Raw genomic sequence first — 23,094 nt, forward strand, 5'->3', positions numbered from 1 at the left:
CAGCGACAGGTTACTATCGATGCAATGCTTCTCAGACAGGATGAAGAGGTCAATACTCCCCAATGCCATTAGGCTTTACAATTCAACCGCCAGGACTTAAGAACTTTTTAAAAGCTATTATTAATGCTTTTTGAGATAGTGATTTAGATGCATATCATATTTTTTTACTGAGTTAAGTATTGTATGTAATTAGTTTTGCTACAACAAGTGTATGGGACATTGGAAAAAAAAGTTGAATTTCCCCATGGGGATGAATAAAGTATCTATCTATCTATCTATCTACCACGCAGATGCAATGACATAGTTTTCCTTGATTGTATTTTGCACTGGTGTTGGGTCTGTGCCATTTTGTTGATGAGGATCATAGTTTACATGTCTTAATAGAACAGTGGATGGTGATGAATTTTAGTGGCAGCCTAAGTTGGCAAAAGTAGAAGGTTTCTGAGAGGGTTGTCTAAAAATGTGATGACTTGTGCCCTTTGATCCATCATGTTTATACTGGCCATTGTACTCAAGTGCTTGTCCAAATTCTGCTTAAGAGTTGTGAATGTCTGCCTGCATAAATCCTTTTCAGGCAGCACATTCTAGTCTCCAACCATTCACCATGTGAAAAACAATGCTCAAACTAAAGAAACTTCTCCCCATCCCTGTTTTAAATGGATGTCCCTCTATTCTGAAGCTGAGCCCACTGAAACTCGCCCGCTGAAGGAAACATCTTCTCCACATTCACTCTATGCTTTAGAATATTCAATATGTTTCAATAAGTACCCCCCTCATTCTTCTAAACTCCAGAGAGTAGCGGCCCAGAGCCATCAAACGCTTCTCAGATGTTAACCCTTTCATTCCCGGGATCATTCTCATGAACCTCCTCGAAACCCTCTCCAATGTCAGCATGTCTTTTCTTAGATAAAGGGTCCAAAAACTGTTCATAATACTCTTTAAGGCCTGACCAATGCCTTATAAACCCTCAGCATTTGCTTTTGAAACTGCTCACTCTCTCCACTTCTGATCCCTCTATGAGGATAGGTATATGTTCCTCCGTCTTACCCTTCCTGAAGTCCACAATCAGCTCTTTCGTCAATCTTACCTGGTCAATCATATATAGGCCTCCAAGTAGTAGCCATGATGTGGGATTGAGATTGCAAAGAGAGCTGGAAAAGGCATGTAATAAGGGTATTGTCACAGTTGGAATATGGGACTTCAGTATGTAAGGGGATTGGGAAAATCAGTTTGGTGTCAGATCGCAAGAGAGAGAATTTGTTGAATGCCTACAAGATGGCTTTTTAGAGCAGCTTGTGTATGAGCCTACTTGGAGAAAGGCCATCTTAGATTGTGTGTTGTGTAATAACCCAGATCTTATTTGGGAACTTAAAAGTAAAGGGACCCTTAGGAGGTGATGATCATAATATGATTGAAATTGTAGTGCAATTTAACTCACATATATCTGTAGCACAATGGAATAAAGGGAATTACACTGACATGAGAGAGGAGGTTTCCCAGATGGATTACAGGAGGATATCAGTGGGGATGATGGCAGAGCAGAGGTGGCTGAATTTTCTGGGAACAGTTCACAAGGTGCAGGATAGATATATCTCACAGAAGAAGTTGTTCTCAAATGGCAGGGACAGTCTCTGAATGTGAACAAAACAAAAGAGATGGTTGTTGACTTCAGGAGGGCACGGAGTGACCACTCCCCGCTGAACATCGACGGCTCCTCGGTAGAGATCGTTAAGAGCACCAAATTGCTTGGTGTTCACCTGGCGGAGAATCTCACCTGGTCCCTCAACACCAGCTCCATAGCAAAGAAAGCCCAGCAGCGTCTCTACTTTTTGCGAAGGCTGAGGAAAGTCCATCTCCCACCCCCCCATCCTCATCACATTCTACAGGGTTGTATTGAGAGCATCCTGAGCAGCTACATCACTGCCTGGTTCGGAAATTGCACCATCTTGGATCAAAAGACCCTGCAGAGGATAGTGAGGTTAGCTGAGAAGATCATCAGGGTCTCTCTTCCCGCCATCACGGACATTTACACTACACATTGCATCTGCAAAGCAAACAGCATTATGAAGGACCCCATGCACCCCTCATACAATCTCTTCTCCCTGCTGCCGCCTGGGAAAAGGCTCTGAAGCATTCGGGCTCTTGTGACCAGACTACGTAACGGTTTCTTCCCCCAAGCTATTAGACTCCTCAATACCCAGAGCCTGGACTGACACCTTGCCCTATTGTCCTGTTTATTATTTATTGTAATGTCTGCACTGTTTTGTGCACTTTATGCAGTCCTGGGTAGGTCTGTAGTCTAGTATAGTTGGGTTTTTTTTCTCTCTATGTTGTTGTTTATGTAGTTCAGTCTAGTTTTTGTACTGTGTCATGTAACACCATGGTCCTGAAAAATGTTATCTAATTTTTACTATGTACTGTACATAGCAGTTATGGTCGAAATGACAATAAAAGTGACTTGACATAAACCCTTCAAAGCCATTCTCCCTGTAGCCCCTGACTCCCTGGTTTATCAAGAACCTATCAAGTTCTGCCTTAAGTATATCCAATGACTTGGCCTGCACAGCCATCTATGGCAATGAATTGCATAGATTCATCACCCTCAAGCTAAAGAAACTTCTCCCCTATCTGTTTTAAATGGATGTCCCTCTATTCTATTATGTCCCATACGCTGCTCATATGTTAACCCTTTCATTCCTGGGGTCATTCTTATGAACTTCCTTGAAACCCTCTCCAATGCCAGCGTGTCTTTTCTTAGATAAGGGGTCCATAAACTGTTCATAACATTCCGTGAGACCTGACCAATGCCTTATAAAGCCTTCACATTACATCCTTGCTTTTGTATTCTAGCCCCTTTGAAATGAATGCAAACATTGTATAGGCCTTCCTTACCATTGACTCAACCTGCAAGTTAACCTTTAGGAAATCCTGCATGAGGACTCCCAAATCACTTTGACCTCTGATTAATTTTTCCTATTTAGAAAATAATCTATGCCTTTATTCCTTCCACTGAAGTGCTTGCCCATACACTTCTCTACAATATATTCCATGCCAACTTCTTTGCCAATCTCCCAATCTGTCCAAGTCCTTCTACAGACACCCTGCTTTCTCAATGCCACCCGCCCTTCCACCTATTTTCACATCGCCTGCAAACTTGGCCATCAATCTCTTCATCCAAATCATTGACAAATAAGCAGTCCCAATACTGAACCCTGTGGCAGACCACTAGTCACCGGCAGCCAAACAGGAAAGGACCCCTTTATTCCCACACTTTGCCTCCTGCCAGTCAGTCAATCTCCTATCCATGCTAGTATCTTTCCTGTAATATCATGGGCTTGTAACTTGTTAAGCAGCTTCATGTGTGGCACCTGTCACAGACCTTCTGAAAATCCAAATGAACACCATCCACTAACTCTGATTTGTCCATCTGTCTATTATTTCCTCAAAGAATTCCAACAGATTTGTCAGGCATGATTTCCCCTAAAGGAAACCATGCTGACTTTGGCCTATTTTGTCATGCACCTCTAAGCAATGTTCCCTCTAATTTGTAACAACCAGAGTGCGTAAAAATTCTATGCTGTGCAAATTCTTGCCCAGTGACAACATGTGCACAGTGAATTTTTAAGCAGAAGTAAACCTGAAGCTATTCTAAAGATAATAAGCCATTCTGCTTTAAATGAACTAGAAATTATTTTGTGCTTCACACCCTTTGCTTCTTTGGAATTCAACATAATGAATCAATATTTTCTTCAAAACTGTATAAATAAGCCCGTTCTAAAATTTGCAGACAAATCACAAACTCCAAGTTGTCAATACCAACCTCATCAGAAACTAAAATAGGAAATGTGATTGTGTACGATCGTGAAATATACTTAAAATGCCAATGAGATAGAGGGTGACAACCTTTTGTGTGTTAGTAGCAAAAGATATGTGGGCACGCACACCTTAAGAGGGAACATTGTCTCCAAGTACCCCAAAACCTCATTTTTACCTAGAAAGAGAAGATGCATACATCAGAATGTTCTTTATTGACTACAGCTCGGCATTCAATACTATCATCCTCTCAAAACTTAAGTTTCAAGACCTTAGCCTCAATACCCCCTTGTGTAATTGGATCCTCGATTTTCTCACTTGCAGACCCCCATCAGATCAGGTTGGCAACAACACCTCCTCCACAATCTCCATCAGCACAGGTGCAACACAACGCTGTGTGCTCAGCCCCCTGCTCTACTCCCTTTACACTTATGACTGTGTGGCTAAGTGCAGCTTCAATGCCACATTTAAGTTTGCTGACGACATCATTGTCATGGGCCGAATCAAAGGTGGTGATGAATCAGCATACAGGAGGGAGATTGAAAATCTGGCTAAATGGTGCCACAACAACTTCTCACTCGGTGTCAGAAAGACCAAGGAGCTGATAAGTGGCTTCGGGAGAAGGAAACTCGAGGTCCATGGGCCGGTCCTCATCAAAGGATCAGAGGTGGAGAGGGTCAGCAGCTTTAAATTCCTCAGCATTATCATTTCAGAGGACCAGTCCTGGGCCCAGCACCCAAGTGCAGTTACACAGAAAGCACAGCAGTGCCTCTATTACTTAATAGTTTGTGAATATTTGGCATGGCATCTACAACTCTGACAAACTTCTAGAGATGTACAGTGGAGAGCATGTTGACTGGCTGCATCACAGCCTGGTATGGAAACACCAATGCCCTTGAACAAAAATTCCTACAGAAGGTAGTGGATACGGCTCAGTCCATTACAGGTAAAGCTCTCCCCACCATTGAGCACAATTACAGGAAGCGATACTGCAGTAAAGCAGCATCCATTATCAGGGACTCACACCACCAGGTTCAGGAACAGTTATTACCCCTCAACCACCAAGCTCTTGAACCAAAAAGGGTAACTTCACTTGCCCATCAATGAAATGTTCCCACAATCTAGGGACTCGCTGTCATCTCATGTTCTCGATAGTTATTGCTTATTTATTAAGTATTATTTCCTTCTTTTTTGTATTTGCACAGTTAGTCTTTTGCACACTGGTTGTACACACATTTGGTGTGGCCTTTCATTAATTTCTATTATGACTACTGGACTTATTCAGTATTTAAATTCAGGGTTGTGTATGGTGACATACATGTACTTTGATAATAATCTTACTTTGAACTTAAGACCCCAACATCTTTTCAACCACTAAAGTCAGGCTAACTGGCCTAGAATTTCCTTTCTTTTACCTCTCTCCCTTCTTAAAGAGTGGAGTGACGTAGCAATTTTCCAGTCTTCTGAAACCATTCCAGAATCTGGAGATTCTTGAAGATCTACCTTTAGAGTTTTCAACTTCCCAAACACCTTCTTCTTGATAATAGCAACTAAACTTACTTCTGCCCTGACATGCTCACATTTCTGTCAATCTGCTAGTATTTTCTTAAGTTCTTCCACCATTTCTTTGTCCCACGTCAGTACCTCTCCAGTGTCATTTTTCAGCAGTCCGAAATCCACTCACTTCTCTTTCACTCTTTATGTATTTGAAAAAACTTTTTGTATCCTCTTTTATATTATTGTCCAGTTACCTTAATATTTCATCTTTTCTCGCTTTCTGGCTTTTTTGGTTGCCTTCTGTTGGGTTTTAAAAACTTCCCAATCCTCTACCTTGTCAAGGACGTTTGCCTCAAGCTCGTTTTAGAATACTTCATCATCTTTGGAATGCATTTTTCCTACACATCCAAATTGCTCCCAGAAACTCTAGCCACTGCTGTTCTGCCATCATCCCTGTTTGTGTCACCAACCAACTTTGGCCAGCTCCTCTCTCATGCCTCTGTAACTCCCTTTACTCCACTGTAATGCTGATACATCTGATTTTAGCTTCTCCCTCTCAACCTGCAGGGTGAATTCTAATATGTTATGAATACAGCCTCCTAAGGGTTCCTTGTTATATAATCAAAACTGGTTCATTACACCTCACCCAATCCAGAAATGCTATTCCCCAAGTGCGCTCAACCACACGCTGCTCTAAAAAAACCATCTCATAGGCACTCTACAAATTCCCTCTCTCAGGATTCAGCACTAACTTGATTTTCCCAATCTATCTGCATAGTGGAACCTCCATGACTACCGCAACATTGCCCTTTCTGCATGCCTTTTCTATCTCCCGCTGTAGTTTGTAGCTCATATTCCAGCTACTGTTTGGAGGCCTATAAATACTCCCATCAGAGTCTTTTTACCCTTACAGTTCCTTAACTCTACCCACAAGGATTCTACATCTGATCCTATGTCACCTCTTCCTGAGGATTTGATTTCATTTTTTCCCAGCAGAGATACCCCACCCTCTCTGCCTAACCTTTAAGTACTTTATCCTTGGATATTGATCTTCCAACTACGATCTTCTTTCAGCCACGACTCAGTGATGCCCACATCATATCTGCCAATCTCTAACTGCGCTGCAAGATCATTTACCTTATTCCAATTATAGTGTGCATTCAAATATAATACCTTCAGTCCCGTATTCATCACCCTTTTCAATTCTGCCTCCCCTCATTACATCTCATCCCACTGACTGCAATTTTGCCCCATCATCTTCCTGTTTTTCCTCATGGTCTCACTACACACTGTGTCTAGTTGTGCCCCATCCTTAGCTCTTTCCAATTCTTTGCAACACCCTAGCAAACCTGCCCACAAGGATATTGGTCCACCTCGTTTCGGCTGTAACCAGTCCATTTTGTTAAGGTCATACCTTCCCCAGAAGAGATCTCAATAATCCAGAAATCTGAAACCCTGACCCTGCACCAATTCTTCCGTCACACGTTCACCTGCAATATTTTCTGTTAATATGATGTAAAAGTTTATTCCTGATTATCAGTATAGTGCTCGACCAGCCTTGGTAATTTAATGAATGCTTGTATGCTATTAATCTCTCAAACTTTGTTTATCCATTCTGGATATTTTACATGCAAGTCTAGCTTCATATATTCCTAATTTCTTATGAACGTGTGACTTAATTGCTGCATTGCTGTAATTATGGTATTTTTCTGGTTAGTTCTCAGTTTTATTCTTACACAATTGTATGTGTGCGTGCTGCCCAAATAAAGCACCCGGAGTTTGGACAGTATATCCTGATTCCTCTGGAGTTAGGCTTACTTTTAAATTGCGTACTTCCCACTTCACACATAAGGAGAGCAATACAGTAAAAAGGTGAGAGCAGAACTGGCCAAACAGCGTATGAACAGTCAATGGCCGTGAGTAAGAAACATTATAGACGCGAGGCATTCAAAACACACAGCATGAAAAGACAGAGCTCACCAGAGTGTCTGACAACAGTTCTCACTGCAGTGATCATCAGTTGGTGCTATAGCAGTGTGAGCCAGATTGAAGGCAAAAGCTGCGTGACCATGGGCTATGATTGCAGAGAGGGAGATTGCCATTAAAACAGCCAAAGCCTGGCTAGAGGCTCATTTGGAAGCCCTTCATCTTCTAAAACATGCTTCAGCTGCTATTGCCCAGCCAGAGATTTTGGAGGCAGCAGCAGAGCAAGAGGGTGAGGAGCTTTACAGCAGGCAAAGCCACCCATACAGGGAAACATATGTGTGTGTGAGAGCAATTATGTCAAGGACCAAGCCAATCATGTTAGCCAGCAGTCTGAGTCTGCTTGCTATGCAACACTCTGTTCAATTTACCTCTCACACTTCACCTAACCCTTTGGAAAAAGACAGCAATCAGCAATGGCCAATGGCCATCCCCCGGTAAGTTGCTTACAGTAAAGCTCAGAAATGCTTCATTGTTCACGTATGTTATACAACTCTTACTTACCTGTCCAGCACCACACAAGGAATTCCCCAATGGTTAAAACTGAGGAGAGAATAGCAAAATTGACAGTAATGATCCACATTTATAGCCAAGGTTTAACACGCCTGAAAAAGGTAGTTTATCAGAAGGTTGTACAGTCTTCAGTCATGATGAACATGGCAAACTATCTGGCTCGCAAAGAACTCACGAGCACTGCCGTATCACACTTCGATGACTGCCCAGAAAGTTTACAGAGCATGGAAGTCAACTTTCTTAAATTCATTTACGGGATGTGGATGTCGCCAGCTAAGCCAGCATTTATTGCCTTGAGAACAATCAAAGATCCAGATCTTACTGCTGGTGAAGAAATGGGCTTGCTGTCAAAGTGCTTATGTAAGGAATCGCAAGACTATGTTAGGTGCTTCAGAGCAGTTCATATAAGTGACTTAGCTGCAACTTTAAATGACCTGGGACAGACTCAGCAAATGTCATAATGCACTGGAGCTAACAGATAGCACACTTTTCAAAAAGCTGGATGACTTTCCAAAGATTTCTAATAAGGATAACTTAAAGTTATGAGAACTTGGAGGTCTGATAAAATTGAGCTGCTTTCAGCAAAGGAAGAGGGCCTGACTTAGCTCATTCAGACACTGCCAACGGCATTAGTCCTATTGTTGAAAAGCTGCCACATTCCTTTCAGGAGAAATGGATTTCTCAAGGTTCAGAGCATAAAGAGGAGAATGGAGTCACATACTTCCCTCCCCTGCCCCTTTTCTTTCTTCACTGATTTTGTCTGCCATCAAGCTAAAATAAGAAGCAAACCGAGTTTTGCTCTGTGCAGCCACAGCTTATCTTCAAGCAAGAAGCCTCCTCTGAAGCACACGAACATTTGGATTCTAGTTTCAGTACGTAAGACCAAGATCTCCCCACCCTCAGCTCAGAACGAACCTTGAAGAGGATGCAGCAAAACATTGCCCCCTTCATAATAAGCCTCACCCATTGTGAAAGTGCCAAGGCTTTAGGTTAAAAGCCATTGAGGAACAAAAGGCTTACCTGAAAGAACAAGGAATTTGCTTCAGATGCTGTTCCTCATCATCTCTCACGCGTAATGCACATTGAAGTGTAATGAATGCCATGACAACATTCATATTACCGCCCTACATCCAAGGTTTCAGATCACACTTCAAAGCAGGGCAGGGAGGTAGAGGAAGAAACTTTGCTGTCTGCGAACTCTTCACGCACAGATGATGGTAACAGCAGTGTAGTCACTAAATCCTGTTCCAAGATATGCTTAAAGTGCATCCTAAATGCCATTGTGAGAATGCTTTCAAGATATATGCCATGTTCAATGACCACAGCAACGTATCCTTAGCCCAATCAGAGTTATTTGATCATCCATGGCAATTCATCATCTGCTGGTGTAATGGAGAGATCAGGTAGAAGAGCAATGGGTTATCAGATTGAAGCATGGAATGATGGCATTACTCTTACACTTGCAACACCAATTGAGCATAACGACATTCAGACAATCACGAAGAAACAGCAACTTCAGAGGCTGCTCTCTATCACACCCACTTCAAGTGCTTTGCTGAACAGATCCCACTGCTGGATAATAAAGCCCAAATCCCACTTCTGTTGAGAGATATCTTCACAGCATACAAAACTCTGGCAATGAACACCTCACACAGAAGCTGCACTTAGGATGGGACCTTGCTGATGATATGTTTAAGGAAATTCTACAGGTCTGCTTCTCACAGCTCTAGAACAAACCTTCTGGAAAATGAGAGAATTTCACTGTACAGCCCTTTCACAAACCATGTTAACCGTAAAGAAAAAGTAAACTCCAGTTCTCAGCCTCAACACGGTCTCTTGCAAAGCATCAGTATCAACAGAACGTCCCAGAATAACCTGCTTCCTGAGATAGATGTGGGGAAGACACTGGATTTGAGCTGCAGTTTCTCTAACCAACACACAGTTGCTAGGTAAAACTGCAGGGTGAATCCAGGGTATGGTGGAAAATCCTGAAATCTTGAAAGACTAGGAACTGATCCTAGAATGAAAAGACATCTGGGCAGCCATCAAGATGCAAAAGGCATGTAGAAAAACAACTGTGTGATCAGACAGCAGTGAATGGAGAGAGTGTCATCGCAGTGTCTCGTGTCCCCAACAACTTACCAGTTGCGATATGCACAGTTGTGAAGGACTAAGGTGCACAGCTCCATCAACAGCCAAGGTTACACTTGGGATGCTAATCCACCACACTCCTCACATATGGGCAGTGCGCAGGAGCACATAACTGGAGTGTTGAGGAAAATCTTGGATTCTATGCTGATCTGTAGATGATCTTCCAGCTTGAATTATGACATTCTGTGCACTCGCGTGGCAGAAGTAATGGAAATTATCAACTTGAGGCCAATGGTTCCAGTCTCTACAGATGCAAGCTCACCTTTGATTCTTTGTCCTGCTATACTTCTCACATAGAAACACTGTGCAGCACCCCCAACCGGAAACTTTACAGAAACGGACCTCTATAAACAGCAGTGATGTCAAAAGCAGAATTTAGCTCATCAATTCTGGAGACAATGGAAACAAGAATATCTGCAGACACTGCAAGTTCGCCACAAATGGTGAGTTATGCTCTAACAGATGTTGCGCCTCTGAAAGACAGCAGAGTAGCCCGAAATGACTGACCCATGGCATTCTTAACACAGCATCCAAGAAAATAATTGAGAGTTTGCAAAGTAGAGCCCATGGTGACAAAGCAAGGGCCCAGCAAGAAATTCTTCAGGCCTGTGTCTGAGATTGTTTTCCTTCTCAAAAAGTAGGACTGAACTTTGTAACTGTTCCATTAACTTGTTTATGACATCTTTATAGATGGCAGGTTGGCACGAGGCCAAGTGGTTAAGGCGTTCATCTAGTTATCTGAAGGTCACTAGTTTGAGCCTTGGCTGAGGCTGCGTGTGTGTCCTTGAGCAAGGCACTTAACCGCACGTTGCTCTGCGACGACACCGGTGCCAAGCTGTATGGGTCCTAATGCCCTTCCCTTGGACAACGTCAGTGGCGTGGAGAGGGGAGACTTGCAGCTTGGGCAACTGCCGGTCTTCCAGCAAAAAAAACCTTGCCCAGGCTTGTGCCCTGGAATCTTTCTAAGGTGCAAATCCATGATCTATTGAGACTAACGGAGGCCTACTACTACATAGATGGCAGGCAGGGAGTGTTCAGCCTTTTATTTTGAAATACAGCCCTGCTGACTTTTATTCTGAGTGCGCAGCCACCTTTAAATTTCAAGGTCATTTGGACTACATGAGAAGAGCATTATATATACAAGTCCAAATTCATATATTTTTGATTTCTTGACTGTGCGACTTAATTGTCATAAGTTTGCTGCATTAAGACTTACAGTATTTTTCAGGTTCATTTGCAGTCATGTGTGTGTGTATGTGTGTGTGCATGTGCTGCCCAAATAAAGCACCCAGAGCATGGCCTCCGCATCCTGACTCCTGTGTTCAGTTGAGTGGAGTTTGCCTTACTGCTGAATTGTGTACTTCCTACTTCACACACAAGGAGAACAGTAAAACCCTATTCTGAGGCTGTGCCCTCTGATCCTAGACTCCCCCACAATAGGAAACAACCTCTCCACATCCATTCCATCTTGGCCTTCCAATATTTGATAGGTTTTAATGAGATTTCCGTCCTCATTCTTCTAAACTCCAGCGAGTACAGCCCCAGAGCCATCAAACACTCTTCAAACATTAATGTTTTCATTCCTGGAATTATTCTCATGAACCTCCTCTGGACTCCCTGCAATGCCAGCACACCTTTCCTTAGATAAAGGACTCAAAACTGCTCACAATACTCTGTGCGGAATGACCAAGCAAAATACTTGCTGATTTCTGATAGTTATTTAATTCCCATCATGTGCTCAATTAGGCAAAATTGATTAGTTTTTAAAAATTAAGCCATCCTATCCCAGGTTTGTGACTGATTAGCGTGCTTCTGATGTGCAGTATTCAACTGTCAAAATGAATTGGTCCATATGGTAGATTCTTGGACCTTGTGGGAAACCATAGGCATGTAAGTCTGACATTGGTGGTGCTAAATTGCATACGGACATGATCCACCAACACTTGGAGAGAAGGTCTGATTTGGAACAGTCAACACAGCTTTGCATATGGAAGTCATGTCTGACAAAACTCGGAGTTTTTCGAGTAGGTAACCAAGATGATACATGAGGATAGGGCAGTGGCTACAGGCTATACAGACTTTAGCAAGGTTTTCAACAAGGTCCCTCATGGCAAGCTAGTCTGATGGTTAGATCACATGGGATCCAGGGGTGGGGGGGTGGAGGGGGGAGATAGCAGATTAACTTCTTAAATGGCTCGGTAGTAGGAGGAAGAGGGTAATGGTCGAACATTGTTTCTCATACCGGATGCTTATGTCTAGTCACAGGGGTCAGTGCTGGGACCACTGTTGTTTGTAATTGATATAAACGATCTGGATGTGAATCTACAAGACACAGCTAGCAAGTCTGCAGATGTTACTAAAATAAGTGATGTTACACACTGTGCAAAAGGTTCTAAGAACATAAGACATGAAAAATTACAGGGGGATCTTGATTAGCTAGGTATGTGGGTAGAGGAATGGTAAGTGATTTCAATCCAGGTAAGTGAGGTACTGTAATTTGAGAGATAAAAACAGGGTAGGACTTATTGAGTGAATGGTGATGGTAGGGCCCTGGAAAGTGCTATGGAATAGAAACACCTAGGGGGGCAAGTGTGTTGTTCCCTGAAAGTGGCATCACAGTTAGATAGGGTGGTGAGGGCCCACATCAGTCAGGGTACTGAGTACAGCAGCTGGGCGTTATGATGCAGTTATATAAGGCTTTGGTGAGGCCATACGGAGTGGTTTGTACAGCTCTGGCCACCCTGCTATAGGAAAGATAAAACTAGAGAGAGTGCAGAAAACAAAGCACCTTACATGGACACGGGGGCCTTTTTTTTTAGCATGTCGCACCAGACAGTCAGCCATTGTCGTCTGGCGCGCGGTCAGGATTGGTCTCCTTTCCGGGTCATGATATGAAAGTTCCTGACTCAACCCTTGTATCCCTTGTATTTTTTTTACATGGCACAGATGGAAAGCATGCTCGGGGGTGGCCCAACTTGGATTTGAACTTGGGAGCCTTCGCTCTGGAGTCCGACGCTGATGCCACTACGCCACCAGCCGGCACATGAGGGCCTGATTAACAGGGAGAGGTTTCATAAACCAGGACTTCACTCCCCAGAAATTAAGAGATTAAGGAGTGACCTAATAGAATTACATAACAACATGAGAAGCATAGACAGGGTGAAAGAGTGTAGTTTTTGTTTTCCCATGGAGTGGGTGATTTAAAATAAAAGGGCACAGGTTTAAGATCTGACAAGAGACATATAACAAGCAGCTTCTTTGTGTAAAGGGGGTGTGTATTCTGTAACGAGCTGCCAGTAAGAGTGTTTGAGGCGGGTAAACTCTGTCAAGGTAATTAACGGAGTGCTTCAAAGGCCTATGGGCCAAATGCAGGCAGATGGGATTAGCTCAGTAGGCAGCACAGTTGGCATGGACGAGTTGGGTTGTGGGGCCTTTCCATGCTCAATGACTCGCTCCAAAGAGTTACTTTCACAGATTGCTGTAACTTTGATCATCTACTTACCGCCATTGTGATTGATGTTGTTAAATTCAATTAGTGCTACAGTGATTGGCTTGTGCGAGGTGTATCGCTCCTCATCACTGTCAAAGTCATTTTCCCAATTGACAATCTCCCATTCATCACTGAAATTCTCGTTGCCTCCTTGGTCATTGAGGTAGTCGTTTGTATCATCTTTACGACAGAAGACGGCCACTCCATAGATGTTGTTGCGGCTGATCTGGTTATTAGCAATGTGTGGGAGACTAGAGGACATAACCCACACACCACAGCCCTTATTACCTGTACAGACATGTGAGAATGAAATAAAACTCTTATCAGGTAAAGAAAATCCAAAAATACATTGTCCAAAATGCACTGAACTTTTGAATTTTATGCTCTCCTTTTTGTCTCTGAAGTCCGTTCCTGCTGAAGCCCTGCTTTTCCAGTATTTCATCTGGCAGCTGATATAACTGCAGACAGATCCCATTCACGGACACAAAAGATTCTGCAGATGCTGGAAATCCAGAGCAACACACACAAAATGCTGGAGGAACTCAACAGGTCAGGCAGCATGTACGGAAACGAATAAACAGTTAATGCTTTGGGCTGCGACCCTTCACCCCATTCATATACACTCTCCTGGCTCTTCTCTATTGCCATTCCACTGCATCAGTCGCTCTGTTACTAACAGCGGGCAAAGGGTTCTGGTCTCTGTGTTGGGGTAGGGAATGGTGGACTCTTAACTCTACCCATCAAGTTCAACAACAACTTTACAGGACAGTCGAAATCTGACAATGACAGGATGTCACTGATACACGGATTTTGATAACTGAATCAGACAGGATTTATCAACATTAGCACTAAAATTATGACTGTAATGGGCAGATAAGAATTAGCACCTGAAGCTTCAGAATAAAATGGATTTAACACAAGTTATTTTTTAAAAATATATTTTTTATTCTTTTTTTAACGAACAACAAAAAAAATACAGCACATCCACAAAAACCACGACCATAACAAAATCAAATTAAATATTTGGGAGAATAATATAAAGGCAAAAGTAAACATACACAGCAGAGGTGCACCGCACCAAAAAACCTCAGACCTCACCCCGTAAGAAAGTCCAATACAGGGCCCCATATCCTTTCAAAGATGTCCCCTCTGTCCCCATTACATAGTCTCAGTCTCTCCAAATGTAAAGTATTTGCCAGTTCTCTCAGCCACAGATCGTACAAAGGCACAGAGTCCATTTTCCACATTTGCAGGATTAACTTCTTAGCAATCACCATTCCAAACAATACAGCCATTTTTTTCATACTTATTGGCTGAAGATAGGGAGCTTGTTACTCCAAGGATGGCTATGAGCGGGTCCGCTTCCCACCACTTCCCATAAGCCTCAGAGAAACAGTGAAAAATACTTCTCCAGTATGCATAAAGCTTACAACATGACCAAAATGAATGAGACAAGTTACTGTTCTCAGATTTACATCTATTACAAAGTGGTGAAACATCAGGATAGAAGCTGTGCAACTTTGGAATAATGGAGTCTATGTATTGTTTTAAACTGTATAAGTCTGTGTCTGACATTGACCGAACAATCATGTATACTCTTTAAACACTCATCCCAGACCTCCTCTGTCAGTTCTATACCCAATTCATCCACCCATGCCTGTTTAAGACCTGCAGTATTCACCTGAGCTCCATTATGTAGGATCTGATAAAAATAGGATACAGCACTACGAGTAACCGGATCAAATTTATTTATTGCCTCCAGGGACTCATGTTTGTCTAAAACTTCGAAATTAGGGATATATTTCCTAATATAATCTCGAATTTGTAATTAGCTATAAAAACTAGATGCAGGGATATTGTAAACTGCTTGTAACCGCACAAATGAGGCAAAGTTTCCATTAATATAGAGGTCACCTACACTACAGATGCCACTCTGTTTCCAGGATGAAAAAACAGTATCATTCAGGCTTGGCAAAAAGGAATGATTGTCACAGATCGGAGTGTCAATATAAGTTTTTGGGGCCTTAATGTGTAGTTGAATCTGCTTCCAAATTCTTATAGTGCTGCCAACCACAAAGCTGTTACTAAATGTGACTTACTAACTGCAGTGGGGTTATTAAGGAGAGCAGGTAAGGAAGTCTTCTTACAAAGCATTTGCTCTATGAGTAACCATGCTGGGCATGAGTCTGAGGTAGAGGGTGGGCCTTTTTTCCACCATGCAAGAATGGATAGGTGGGCAGCCCAGTAATACATTTTAACATCCGGTAGGGCAAAACCTCCTGCTTCCTTGGGCTTTGACAATTGTTTTCTTAGTAATTCTAATGGCTTTATAATTCCAAATAAAGGGTATAATAATTGAATCCAATTGCTTAAAATATGACAGAGGAATAAAACATGGAATTGACTGGAAAAGATGAAGAAATCGTGGCAGTACAATCATCTTGATTGTGTTAACCCTCCCCACCAAAGAAATTGGAAGGGTTTTCCAAAAGTCAATATTGCATTTAATCTGTTCAACTTTGTTTCGCCAATTCACTTGCAAAAGGTCATCTGGGTTTTTTGTAATAGACACACCAAGATAGGAAAAATTATCATAAGTTATTTTAAAGGGAATAAACTGTAAATACTCTGTATTAACCACTGCAGTGACTGGCGTTAGTTCACTCTTATCCCAGTTAACAGAGAAACCTGAGAAACTACCAAAATTATTAATTAGAGTCAGAGGGCGGGTATTGATGTTTGTGGGCTGGAGATATATAAAAGGACATCGTCAGCGTATAATGAAAGGTGATGTTTATGTCCATGCATATCAATGGGAGATATCAAAGGGTCCTGTCTGATGCTAACAGCCAGTGGCTCAATGATAACTGCAAACAAAAACGGAGAAAGGGGGCAGCCTTGATGAGTCCCACGATGTATTGCAAAAGGGGAGGAAATATTCTGATTAGTGATAATAGAGGCAGATGGGTATGAATAAATTATTTCAATCCATTTGATGAAAGATGATCCAAATCCAAATTTCTTAAGTGCAAACATCATATGTGGCCATTCCACTTGGTCAAACACACGTTGTGCATCTAATGAAATGACTGCAGCCTCTTCTGCATGTTTTGTACATAAAATATTGAAAAGACGATGCAAATTAAAATGCATATGTCTACCTGGCATAAAGCCAGTTTGATCTGGATGAATAATAGAACAAATGCATTCTTTTAACCCACTGGCCAGGACTTTCCCGAGAATTTTGGTTTCAGTGGGCAGCAGCGAAATGGGGCGATATGATGAAACCACCTCGGGATCGCGGCCCAGTTTTGGAATCAGAGAAACATTGGCTTTACATAAAGTAGGTGGCAATCTGGAAGCTGTCCTGGAGTGATTCAACATTTGTAAGAGCAGAGGTGACAATTTTGGACCAAATACTTTGAAAAATTCCATGCTAAAACCATCCGGACCCGCTGCCTTATTACCGGGGAGGGAAGAGATGACCTTCTTGATCTCATCCAGGCTTATATCAGCATCAAGTGTATTTACTGAATCTGTTGACAGTGTGGGCAGATTCAGATGATCAAAAAATGCTTCCATAGCTTCAACGTCCGGACCTCTTTGTGATTGGTAAACATTAGCATAGAACTCCGCAAAACACTTATTAATTTTTTCCGGGTCTGTCAATAAAAAGCCTTCTTTCGCCTTTATACGATGTATGGCCCTGGAGGCCTGCATCTGTCTTAACTGACGGGCTAATAACTTATGGGGCTTTTCACCAAGCTCAAAATACCTCTGTCTGACTTGTGTCAGTAGTTTTGCAACACTCTTGGACATTATAGAATTATACTCATACCGTAAGGCAGTAATCTTATTAAGTAATTCTGCTTCCTGGTTTATTTTATAAGAGGCTTCCAGATTTGCCAACTGATCATCTATTTCCGTTAACCTTTTCTTGAATCTTCTTTTTTCTGCTGTCTCATATGCTATTATGCAACCTCTAATAACCACCTTCATGGCCTCCCAAAGAGTGGAATCATCAACATCGCCCACATCATTGGTGCTTAAGTATAGATCTATCTTATCTGAAAGATAACAGCAAAAATCCTTATCCTTTAGCAAAACATTATTTAACCGCCAACTATATTCACCTCTTCTGTGGTTCAGTTTGAGTATAAGGGAGACAGGAGTATGATCTGATATAAGTATATTATGGTAAGTGCAACCGACTACTGACGAGATCAATTTCAAATCTAGCAGAAAATTATCAATCCCAGAGTAGGATTTATGTACTGCGGAGAAATATGAAAAATCCTTCTTCGTGGGATTAAGAAGCCTCCAAATATCCATTATGTTATATGATTGCATGAGACTGTTAAGTGTTACACTATTTTTAAATGAACAAACTTGGGGACGCTGTCTATCTAGGAGGGAGTTTAAGATGCTATTAAAGTCTACACCTACAATTATGTTAGAGTCAGACAGATTAGGCATGGCCTTAAAGAGGTTCTGAAAAAAAACTGCATCATCAAAGTTGGGCCCGTACACATTTACTAGTGTCAATGGTATAGAATTTAATATTCCACTTACCCCTCTGGGTATGCCCCTCTGGTCAGCGATAGTTTGTGTGTGGACAAACAGTACGGTTTTTTTAATTAGGATTGCAACACCCCTAGTTTTAGTACTAAAATTCGACTGGTAGACCTGAGATGCCCAGGAGGGACAAAGCACTTTCGCCACTGTTTTCTTAATGTGTGTTTCTTGGAGAAAACAAATATCAGCTTTGAGTGTACGAAGATGTGCATACACCTTCCCTCTCTTTGGTGGACTATTCATCCCCTGTACATTCCAGCTGACAAGTTTAGCTTCACCAGTGCTGTGCATATGTGAATTAGATGTCATATCTGCTGCTTAATTAAAAAAATGCTGTATGGTCACAGCATAACACAAACTGTAACTCGAACAAATAGATGTGCTGTAACAACCTCTAGAGAAACACAAAAAACCCTCCCAAAATTAAAAAAAACACACCAGGAGTAGTACTTCCATACCCCTAACCTAGAGTCAAAGCTATATCCACAGGCCAACACATGGCCCGGAATAGCAAGATAACTACCCGTTACTCACTAAACACGGGAGAAACACCTCTTCACTAATACACTGTGAAATATAAAAATAATAAGTCAGTCCTCACCCACATCTTAGTGTGAGCCTATTTTTCAGTTCCTCATGTGCATAACAGTCTCCAGATGAAGCCGCTATCAACGATGAATCCAGTAATCCAGCGTTAATCAGTTTTTAGGTTTATACGGTGTCCGAATGCCAATCTTTAACTTCTAGGCTCAGGAACTCCTCCGCTACGGCTGCAGTGCTGAATGTACTGGTGCTATTATTAACTGTAACCACAAACGTCGCCGGTTACCGGAATCCACACCTAATTTTCCTGGCTTTGCATTTCTCCTTAATGTGCTGAAAATCTTGACGTTTCCTCATGGTAGCCGAGGTTAAATCCGGGTAAATGAACACTGGACGCCCGTCATATAGCAGCGGAGCTCTCTCCCTAGACAACCGTAGCACCAGCTCTTTAACCTGGTAATGGTGTAGCCTCGCAATAATAGCTCTTGGCCTACCATTTTAACCAGGTGCTAGGCTCCGGTGGGCACGGTCCACTTTATTCGGCTGATGGAAAAGTTCTTCCCCCAGCAACTTCAGAAGCAATGTGGCTACAAAAATCCGTCGACTTATTGTTTTCGGCTTTCTCCTGAATCCCGATAATGCGAATGTTTTGACGGCGAGACTGGGCTTCAAGGTCATCCACCTTAGCCTGTAGCTGCGTGTTTTGGGATATTAGACTTTCAAGCCGCCTCTCCAACTCTTCGATTCGTCTCTCATACGATTCGGCGACATCCTCCATTAAAGAAACACGCTTACTGACCTCGGTTAGAGCCGCTGTTAAGTTCATGATTGACTTATTGTGCTCTGCATGTCTCCCGTCTACCAAACTGTAGTTTGTTTACCGCCTCAAGGACTTCTTCGACGGTAGCTGGGACTGGGGCCCTAGCAGCATTGGCTTTAGCTTCTCCTGGGCCCACTGGCTTCGTGGAGCCCTCGCCAGAATCTTCTTCTCCTGCACCCTTTTCTTGTTTCTTCCCTTTACCTGGCTTTGTCATTTTGTACAGCTCGTTACAGCTCACTTCAGTCACTTACAAAATAGAATTAGCTGCTATTTGGGTGAGGCAAAAGGTGAAGGTAGGCGCAGCTCTCGGGACACAAGTCTACTCCATACCAAGACCCCCCGTGACCCCCCCCCCAACACAAGTTATTGTCGAGGGTTGAAAAGATTATCCAGAATCTAAATCAAATGCAAATGCAGGGCCTCATTATTTTGTAAACCTGAATACAAATCAACAGATCATAATGTGCCAATACGCTCTGTTCGAACAGAAATTCAACATACAAATTCAAATATATACAGATTCAATTCAGTATGATTATAAGTTCTCAGCATAATAGCCCTGATATTCACTGAGGTTAATTTCCAACTGAGACTACCTTGGTGTGAAGGACACTGATAACAGAACTGACTCCTTTAGAAACCAAGCTTTGCATTTGCGTTATAGATTTGAGCTGATGATGGTGGGTCTAATTACATTAATTTGCTGCAATTAAACAAGCAGCATAATAGCAGGTTGATGAGATATGATCACAAGATTCTGATTTAATACTCCCATTAGATTAGTTTATCAGTCATTAGTTTGTCAAAAGGGGGGAAAATATAGGCCAGTTTTGAGGCCGGCCTTGATGTTACCAGGTAAGGCACAGGACAAAATAAAAAGACTTTGTTCTATCTTAGGGAAATAGCTAGAATATCCCCAGTATAACAAAATTTTACAGTACAGAGTGAGTCCATAGTTCTTGTGCCAATTCTTCAAGACAGCAATACAATTGCTTCCAGCTCCTTATTCTATTCCCATAGCCATATAGTTCTTCTTACTTAATGAATCTGTGACTAATACTTTTGTTCCTACCCCCTGCTGAACAAATGTACGTCTTTATCATTTTCCTGTTCACATGATTTACTTTGAGACAATTCTCCAATCTATTGTCTACAATTCTAAGGGGATTTACAAGGTCTCCTCCCAAAATGCCTCCTTCCCAGGTAACTGTTTTCCATTATTTTGCTTTAACTTGTATAGTACTGGGGATTAGCCTTGTAGGCTTGCTTTGCACTGAATTCAACTACTGTCAGTCTTAACTGGAACCCTATGCAATCACATCATTAACTCTTGGCTTGTACCCTTAAAGAGTTTGCAAGGTAATTTAACTTCAGCTCTTGACTATTTACTCTTTTCCACAGATGCTGCTTGACCTGCTGAGTTCCTTCAGCATTTTGTGTGTGTTAATTTAACATCCTACTGGCTTCACCGATCCAACATTTGCTTTGGAATGTTGAATGATTGTGCTGTGGTGTATTAAATTTTGTAAAAATATTAGGTGAAAGTCTGAAAAGTTCCAAGTGTCACTTTAGCTCTTTGTGAGCTTGCAGCATTGTAAGGTGTCTGCACAAGTTAAGCACTGTAAATTTGTTAAAGGTTTGTTAACAGTGATTGTATTCTTCCATTATGGGTTTGTTAAATGTTTGCTGATGACCTCCAGATTCTTTCTCAGCCTCAGACATGCCATGAGAACAAAAGACCAAAGAATGTATCTGCCTCTGCATTTCTCAATGCTTGTGGATTGAATCCCTATTTGAGGCACCTTTCATTCGGTTCTTGGGACTTCAACTAGATCAAGAATCATGATCGATAGGTGCCTAGGACAGACCCAGGGTGATTTCACAAGTCAGAATTCAGAGTTCTGCTGACAACGGTGACCATCAAATGGCGACTGAGAATCGTGAGCCCTGAAATCTTCGTGGAAATCTTTGTAGCACAGTGTGGTTCATTTATGCTTTCTGTTTTATGATAATAAATTCGGATGAAGTTACTTTGTTGTGCTTGTATGCTTATTACCATAGCTCCTGGACACTCAAATTAGTTTGGGTCTTCGGGTCTGATCAACCCAGCCCATTACATGATGCATTTCAAGATCTCACAAAGACTTCCAATACATTCAAAGCAACATGGGGTCCTCCAGATTACAGTCATTTCTAGAAGTTAAATCAAGACTAGATAAATGTCTGAAGCAACACACAGAAAAGACTGGAGGAACTCCAGCATTTTTTGCATTGTTTTGGATTTCCAGCAGATTTTCTCATTTTCAAGAAACGTCTTTTTCAACAGCAATCTAGGTATCTGATCTGAAGACAGCTGATTGGGAGGAAACAATTAGCCTGAAAGCAACAGGGTAACAGCCAGGAATGGGATAGATCAGAGAGACAGACTCAAAGTGCTTTCCCTCTATATTATTTGGAAATACAGAAAGTTCATGTGAAAAGAACTGATGTAGAGGCAATTTTAACCAAATGGACTGCACCTGAATATAGATTATGCATAATTCTGCTTTACATACAGTAAACCCATCTGCATAAATCCATTTATAATTGTGTATTATGCATTTGCACAGTCATAGAACACTATAACATAGAAACAAGCCCTTCAGCCCACATGTCCATGCCAAATCATTAATCTGTTCAGTCCCATTGACCTGCACCAAGACCATATCCCTCCATACCTCTCCCAACTATGTACCTATTCAAACTTCTCTTAAATGTTGAAATCCAACTTGCATCCAACCACTTGCACTGACAGCTTGTTCCACACTCTTGCCACCCTGAGTGAAGATTCCCCTCATGTTCCCCTTAAATTTCACCTTTTACCCTTAACCCATGACCTCTAGTTGTAGTCTCACTCAAATTCAGTAGAAAAAGTCTGCTTTTACCTCTATCAAATCTTCTACCTTTGAATAGCCTATTCAACCTTTTCACATAACTATGGTCCTCGAGTCTTGGCAACATCCTTGAACATTTTCTCTGCACTCCTTCAATCTTATTTACATCTTTCCTGTAGGCAGGTGACCAAATCTGCACACAATACACCAAATTAGGCCTCACCAACATCTTATACAGAGGCATGAAAAAGTTTGGGCACCCCTCGTCAAAATTTCTGTTACTGTGAATAGCTAAGTGAGTAAAAGATGACCTGATTTCCAAAAGGCATAAAGTTAAAGATGACACATTTCTTTAATATTTTAAGCAAGATTACTTTTTTATTTCCTGATGAAGGGTTTCGGCCCGAAACGTCGTCACTACCTCCTCCCATAGATGCTGTCTGGCCTGCTGAGTTCTGCCAGCATTTTGTGTTTTTATTACTTTTTTATTTCCATCTTTTACAGTTTCAAAATAACAAAAAAGGAAAAGGGCCCGAAGCAAAAGTTTGGGCACCCAGCATGGTCAGTACTTAGTAACACCCCCTTTGGCAAGTATCACAGCTTGTAAACACCTTCTATAGCCAGCTAAGAGTCTTTCAATTCTTGTTTGGGGTATTTTCGCCCATTCTTCCTTGCAAAAGGCTTCTAGTTCTGTGAGATTCTTGGGCCGTCTTGTATGCACTGCTCTTTTGAGGTCTATCCACAGATTTTCGATGATGTTTAGGTCGGAGGACTGTGAAGGCCATGGTAAAACCTTCAGTTTGTGCCTCTTGAGGTAGTCCATTGTGAATTTTGAG

The 23,094-nt window shown here is 41.9% G+C and overlaps 1 protein-coding gene across 1 annotated transcript in view; it reads right to left on the reverse strand.

Moving 5' to 3' along the window:
• The window catches only part of fbxo10 (F-box protein 10), a 115,804-nt gene that overhangs the window by 16,353 nt on the left and 76,357 nt on the right, over positions 1-23,094 (reverse strand). The window contains exon 8 of the mRNA XM_073024100.1: positions 13,460-13,735. Within this exon, the coding sequence (XP_072880201.1) occupies positions 13,460-13,735 (276 nt within the window). The remainder of the gene's footprint in view (positions 1-13,459; positions 13,736-23,094) is intronic.

The sequence above is a fragment of the Hemitrygon akajei genome, chromosome 2 (assembly GCF_048418815.1).
Source record: "Hemitrygon akajei chromosome 2, sHemAka1.3, whole genome shotgun sequence".
Classification (NCBI taxonomy): Eukaryota; Metazoa; Chordata; class Chondrichthyes; order Myliobatiformes; family Dasyatidae; genus Hemitrygon; species Hemitrygon akajei.